We start from the raw sequence: 7,291 nt of genomic DNA on the forward strand, positions 1-7,291 counted from the left end.
CCAGCCATTCATTCGGAGGAGGCCTCTTCCTTCCTCCACAGGGGGGCTGCAGTGTTGGAAGGAGATCGGATTCTGGGAGGCTGGGCCTCCCGGGGCTCTCAAGGAGGGGGAGCCTGCAAGAATGGAAAGAGAGAGGCCCTAACCCTGAAGAGATTGGCAGGCAGGGAGTGGGGGCAAAGTGCAGCCTAGGTCACTGGGAAAAAAGAAACTCAAAGTAAGGGAGTGGGGGAAAGTTCCACTTCCAGCCTAATTATGAAAGAAGTCTGGGTACAGAGGGGCGGGAGAGCCCAAAGGAGCGCGAAAGGGGAAGTGAGACGTTGCGGAGAGCAGAAAGAGATTCTCAGGGGGCACGGGCTATTGAAGGAGCACAGGCAGGGAAGGGTGTTGCCCCTTCAAACACCGACTGGTTAATAACTGATTTTGAGAGACCTGGAAGCACATTTGCTTGGGACTCCCAAAGAGGGAGGGCAAAATGCCCTATTAAGGGTGGGACGAATTGATTTCCCAAAGAACAGCACCATTTCCTCCAAATGCCCTCTGCAGTCCTCCTTAATCTGCCCTGGAGGCGGCAGGTGACCTCTGCACAGGCTCCTGGAGGCGCCTTTGTTCTGGGGCATTCTGCAGCCGCTTCGCCCCCACCCCCTGCACCTGGGCAGCGGACTCAGAATGTACTTGTCCACCCTTGGCTGGCTCGCGGGGAGGGACTGGCGGATGCCTTTGTATGGGAAACGCCACGAGTCCTCCAACTCTTGTTTTCTCTGCAGCTTGACACATTGGCTGATGGTTTTCCTGTTCCTTCTGACAGCCACAGAAACCTACTCCGGTGGAAAAGGGAGTTTAGCCTGCGCTACTTTATCTGGTGAGACAAGTCAGTGATTGGGGCTACCCAGACCGCAAGACCCTCACTATTCAGGGCGAGAGTCCTGCCATTCAGAGACTCGGCTCTGTTCTCCAATCCCAGGTGTTCCCCGCTGAGTCCTAATCCGGTCCCTCCGAGGTTTGCTAATTTAATTGTGTAATGGTCCACACCTGAGACATTCCCTTAACTATCTTTAGGACACTACTTAGCTTAAAGGAAAGACTAATAAAAGAGAATTAAGACAGGGACTTAGTGAAAGCTTTTGTCATCTCTAAAACGTCTGAATCAAGCAGAAGAAAACTGGGGGTGGGAGGAGGAGGAGGCGATCTCCAAGTTGGAAAAAGCAACGAGAAGTAATTAAAGTTCTTGCTAAGTAAGTCTGAAATATGTATTTAGCCCTTGTAAATTAAATACCCTGGGTTTTTAAGGCGCGATCTCCCCAAACATCTATTATTCACATCAGTAGGGCAGACGGTAAGCCACTGTAAGATTTATAGAAACTAAAAGACTTCCTATGCCAAAGGTTAATGAAAGTGTAATTTGAATCATGAAATCTTTATGTGTCGGCTCAGTTTACACCGAGGGCTCATTAAGGATGCGTTTGGTCGGCGGGCGGCGGGTGACGTCACAGCGGGTATTTAAATGGGCGGGGCCAGGCTGCGCGGCGTGTAATTCTTTAAAAATATAAAAGCCTCCCTCTTTCCTTCTGTCTCTCCAGCTGTAACAACTTCACTGACTGTCTTGGTTCCACCCCGAGGATTTCACTGAGAGAACACGTTGGAGGGAATCAGGAAGCAGAGAAAAGGTCACAAATAAGCACCTCAGGAACAATGAAAGCTTTTCTCTATGCAGCAGTGGGAGAGTTGCTAGAAAAACTGGAAAGGTATTAATCAGAAGTGGCTATAAATCCTCTGGAGTTTTGCTCTTATAAAACTCCTCAGAGAAAGTCTTGAAGGAAATGCAGGTCAAAGCCCAAAAAAGCTCTTGATCAGAGATTGCTGGAGGAAAATCTTCCCAGACGCCTTTAATAGGCAGCAATCACCCCAGGAGTGGAGAAGCCAAGTACGCTTGAAACATGGTTGCAATTCCTAATAGGTCTTGTCACACTTAAGGCACTGCAAGCTCCATCCAACGAACAGCTGAAGCTAGCTGGCGATTCATAAAGCCAACAGTTTAAAGTTTATTATGATGAAAGCACTTAATGACAGCCATCGCTAGGGGCCCATCATTTATAAAGCTGTGCTGAGTATTAGACATGTAGCATGACCACCAATTTTATGTCACAATTGCTACCATAAAATGACCTTTGGTGATTTTTGCTGCATGTGGTGGACAGCTCTTCCTTCACATTAGCGCTCTGTGGCTTTCTTTGCAGACTATTATGCTGTCTAAAGCTTATTTGGCACTGTCGTGAGCCTCAACCCTTGTTATTACCCCGAAGGCCTGTCTTAAAAAAAAAAAAAGAAAGAAAGAAAGAAACGCGTGCTCTATTACGCCACTCCAATAATGTACAGTTCTTACTAGCCTCAGTTAGTGTAATATTTTAATGCAAATATGCTATACCATTGCATTAAAAAAAAAAAGTTCCCATGCATGTGGTTAGGGCAATATCCATATGATGGGAATTCGCTGAAATCAGCCTCTGATTCCCTGATCAAGTCTCATTGTATGGGCACTCCTTTCCCTAGTGGGTTAGAACACCTCCAAAGAGGGGGGGGGAGAGGTTAATTAAACTTCCCTTGAGAAAGAGAGTTAAAAAAAAAAAAAAAGATCCTATGTGTGATAAATCCACCTAAGGTAGAAACACCAATTCTTATTGCCTTACATCGCATCCCAATGCAAATTTCCATCTGAGCAACATTATTTAATTAGGATTCCATTTTCCAACCTGCTTTGTGTAGTTAGAAAGTGTTTGAATACACGGCCACTTTACTGCTCTGATGTAAAATGCTGCGGAAAAAAAGTGGTCTGTCCATGCTACACCACCTTTAAATTGTGTATATAATTTTATAAATGATATAAAATCTGCTTCTAGTCCCTGAAACACACACACACACACGCACACACACACACGGCACACTGCAATTTTGGAAAGATTTAAAATATGTGATTTCTGCTGGTGCCTACTGTATTGGGTTTTAGAGAAAGCTTTTTTCAATAAGGTAAATTGTTACATGACAAACTCATCTTCTACCATTATCATCTGCTGTTTGTGTTTAACAACAGGAGTGCCGCTCTAACAAAACTGTTGTAATGGCTGCACAAATTACTCAGCTGAAAGCTTTTCACCAAACAAAACAGTATTAATCAGCAGTTCTTATGAAGGTGCTAATTAAAAACAATTTTCTTCCTTAGTTTGCAATACTAAAGCCATCTTCACTTGCACATTTTCCAATATACAGCTACTGTATTTGCTCACACTTCAGGCCCTCTATTAACTATTGAATCTCCTATTAGCCATTTTATTACATTTCTGTTTACAAGCTTGTTGACATTTTAAAAGTCACAGTATGATCTGTTTTAGGTATTAAAAAAATGTATTAATTGAAAAGTCAGGGGGGGACAAAAAGGCAAAATATAGCCTCCAAAGCAGACTGCCAGGGCGGACAGCACAGTGAGCTTTTAGCCACAGCCTAGACAGCAAGCTTCCTGGGTAAAACAAAGTCTGAGCCTCAAAGGTGGCATTTCAGGTTTAATGGTTTGTCAAACACCAATAAGCTCCTTCCTGATTTGGAAAGAGTCCACTTGGGAAAATATATTTGCCCTGTCTAAAATCAGTTTCTAAGGAGACCCTGACTTTCAAATCAATCTTTCTAATCTATGATATACACTCTGCATAATTATGACATTTCATGCCATCTGAACTCAGGAGATTTTGATCTGGGGTGAAGAGTATACCTGCAATCTGGAAACTGGAGCCCCGATTTAGGGTCTAAATAGCCTCATCTCTTCCTGCGAAGGGTATGTTTGTGTGTATGTGTGTCTCCATACACTTTGATTCCCTCCCCTATGTGGGTGTCCTGCCCCCTTCCCTACCAGAGCCCCGTGAAAGGGTCCTGTCAGACAATGCCAACCAACTGTTTGGCATGAATTTCGAATGCTGACTAAGCATAAAGACAAATTCCATGGAAGCTGGGTTGAGGGAAGGGGTCAGTCCATTCCTAGTAAACAAATAAACAAACAAGAGTCTAACCCTTAGGAGAAAGTATGCTCTATTTTGGTAGTGGGAAGAAGGAAAGAAAAAAAAAACAAACCCAACAACAAACCCACCACCACAACAACCTCCTGCCTACGGTATTAAAACCAGCTTCTCCAACTGTCAAAAGCAGTTAACTAGTTCAGGACAGACACCTGGCTGTTGAAATAGGGCTCCAGAGGGCCACTAATCCTTCCATTCACTCAGTTAACTGCTGGATCCCCCAAATTGATTCAACAGGTATGCCGTGGTAAATTCAGCCCATACTGAAGCCAAAGGGAAAATCAGCAAGGGGTGGGCAGCTCTTCTCTGAAAACACCCGAGGAACCAGCCAGAAAAGCTTTTATGGCCCCGACAAGTTTTCTGCTGAATACTGAGCACCTAAATTACCCTTCCCTAATGGAAGTTACATTTTCATGCTCAGTCAAAAAGCCAACAAAATACACAATTTATACAAAATAGCATCAACCTCTTAGGTAGTCTTTTCTAGCACTTTTATTCCAATTCACAGCATATGTCTTGCTATAAAATAAAATATATTTCTTAAAACCAAGTTGTATGTGGCTGTTCATATCACTGCATTAGAACTGAGCATGGGTGATATGGGAAACATTCTTACATCCAACCCAATCTACTTAGTAGGATAAAGGAATATCATGAGTTTTATCAGGGGATTCAGGTGCATGGAGAAAAGAAATATCATAATAATTCTCATGATTTCCTAAGCGGACAGGCTTCCTTTTGAAACAAACACATGCATAATTGCCTAATCGATAATTATGGAAGGGAGTATTTCCATTGCAATTACATAACCCAACAAGGAGGCACAGAAACAATTCTTAATCATGAAGTTCCAAAGAAACGAAGATGGTAACTTTTCTAAAGCAGCTCTATTTTTTTTCCTTCTCAATATTGGCATTTCATTAAAATTTGAGAAAATAAAAACACTTCTAAATTCTTCAATAATACACAACATGAGTTTCTTCACAAACTTCCAAAGAGCCTGGACTAGAGAGATTTCCAGGTGAGGAACCCATAAAGAGCAGATCTACGAAACCTAAATTGAGCATTTTACAGGAGACTCTCCAGTTTTAATCACACAATAAGCATATTTCTTTACTAGGTATCTTTTAGTAAGAACAGCTCAATTCTTACACCGTGTCTCAAGCTTAGGAAACTGTACATGCCATTCCCAGTTATTATTATTATTTTAATCGGTTACTTCAAGCTCACTTTTTAAAAATAAAATTTCTCCCAAAGAAAAAAAAACACTGGATTTCTACACCCACGACACAAAAACGCAAATTAAATTCTCGCCAATTCATGTATTCTCATGAGAGAAAAAAAAAGTAAAGAAAATTTTCTCTCCATTTCCAAAGAAAAGAAACAGAACAGACCATCTTAGGTGCTACTGTGGGGATGGGTTTTCTTTGTCTGGCAGATTTAGTGGCAGCTTTTCCAGAAGAAATCATTTCTGCTGTATTTTCACCGGTATAAATGGAACTACCTGTGTCGCCTTTTAAAACATTTCAAATTCTAATTTTTAAACAAGAAAATATGAAGCCAGTGTGCAACCTATACAGTCGCCAAAGGAGAGCTGCCACTAGCTGAACTACTCAGCTAAATGGCTGGTTTGCATTGCCCTGGTCTTTATCTAGCACTGAGAATAGACTGCTGTTTTATCCAAAGAGGAATAAATTGCTGTTATTGTGATGTTAGCCCATCACTTGGCATTGCAATTCAAGTTTTTGTGAGAAAGAAATGTATGATCTAACTGCGACTTGACCTATGCCTTCCGAGATCCATCTAGGTGCTCTAATGGAGCAGAAAAAGTGGTGAATACAGGGACATGCAAACTGATGGTGAAAAATTTGTTTGATGATAGAAGTGAGCAGAGAAGACGTTTGAGAGTGGCTGTTTTTATGACCGTTAAGTTTGTTTAACATGCAAAAGGATTTGCCCCCAGTCTCCTACCTATCCCTTTAATTGCAGCCCACTGAATAACGAGCTCTGCCTCGACTACAGATAGGAGAATACAGAGCTCCCCTGCTAATGACATTACTGCTAAAGTGGGCCCAGATGATTCCTTACAGATAAACATCTGAATTTCCACAAAAGGCATTAGAGCTTCTCGTGGGTGCACTAGGCCAGGATATGCTTGGGTTCCCTGCAGAAAAGTCATTCTCTCTCGATCCTAGGTAGCACCTATTAAATGTTTACCACACACTCGAATCACAGCATACAACAATATGTGCTTCCTTTAAATCAGATAATTGTGTGATTGAGTTTTTAAAAACTCCCCCTGGTTGCAATCTAGTTTAGCAGCCATTTATTCAAAATTTCTCTGGCAAGGACCTATTTTGAAAGAGGTCTGGAGAACAGCAGCAGTTAGATGTGAGCCCCGATAAAGGCTCACTTTTCATTCATAGTCAGAGCCTAAATGTGCTCTTCTTGTACCTAAACAGATAATAAGCACTCAGCACACTCCTCCTCCTTGACACAACACATTGAGACTAATCACACATAATTGGAGAGGAGGAGCAGAGGGCTGGCCACGCTATTGTGTCCAGAGGACAAACGGTCAGTTTATGAGGCTTTGGGCTGATGTAGTCATTTCTTATACATCCATAGGGAAAAAAACATCCTGTTTAAAAGGAGAAAGAGAATGAGTGAGAGGGACAGCAAAAAAGGATGGCAGATTTAATACAATTAATTTGAGGGAGGTGAGAAAGATATGCTTTATTTATTTATTTTCTTAACCAGGAAAGAATCATGAGGTTTGCTGTGTTTACAGATTAAAAAGTACCATCACCAAAACAGAACAAAGACCAAGATCCTTTTTAAAAAGGGGGGTGCGGGTGGGAATCACCAAAAGAAATTCTGTCTCAATTAGGAGGAAAAAGATTCAGCTTTCTCCTAAGTCCGATTCAAATCTCAGGCTGTTTTGTGGATATTTAAAGACAAACAAAGGTTTGGTCCAAGAAGAGCAGATGAAAAAAGAGAGTCCAGGAGGGCTGGGGAATGATGTGAGTGAGGACAGGTGGACCCCACAGCCCACATGTGGAATGTGGCCGAGATGGTGGGGGCTCACAGATCTCAGGGAGCCAACGGCTTGCTGCATAGAATACCCATCGCAGGTTTCTGTTTTTGTGAAAATACGCCCTGTGCACTTGGTGGTTTCGTCTTTTGAGCAGCTTAATCTTCTATCCTTTTTTGGTTAAAATAAGCAGAAGTGG

At 42.3% G+C, this 7,291-nt stretch overlaps 1 protein-coding gene across 2 annotated transcripts in view; it reads right to left on the reverse strand.

The window, feature by feature from the left end:
- Nucleotides 1-6,768: 6,768 nt before the first annotated feature.
- The window catches only part of CAMKMT (calmodulin-lysine N-methyltransferase), a 374,335-nt gene continuing 373,812 nt past the window's right edge, over nucleotides 6,769-7,291 (reverse strand). For both annotated transcript variants that reach the window (XM_045077742.1, XM_004752981.3), the window contains one exon: nucleotides 6,769-7,291. This exon is cut by the window's right edge and continues 45 nt beyond it. In XM_045077742.1, the coding sequence (XP_044933677.1) occupies nucleotides 7,259-7,291 (33 nt within the window). In that variant the 3' untranslated portion in view covers nucleotides 6,769-7,258.

The sequence above is a fragment of the Mustela putorius genome, unplaced genomic scaffold (assembly GCF_011764305.1).
Source record: "Mustela putorius furo isolate JIRA1106 unplaced genomic scaffold, ASM1176430v1.1 tig00000224_pilon_pilon_pilon, whole genome shotgun sequence".
NCBI classification, from domain to species: domain Eukaryota; kingdom Metazoa; phylum Chordata; class Mammalia; order Carnivora; family Mustelidae; genus Mustela; species Mustela putorius.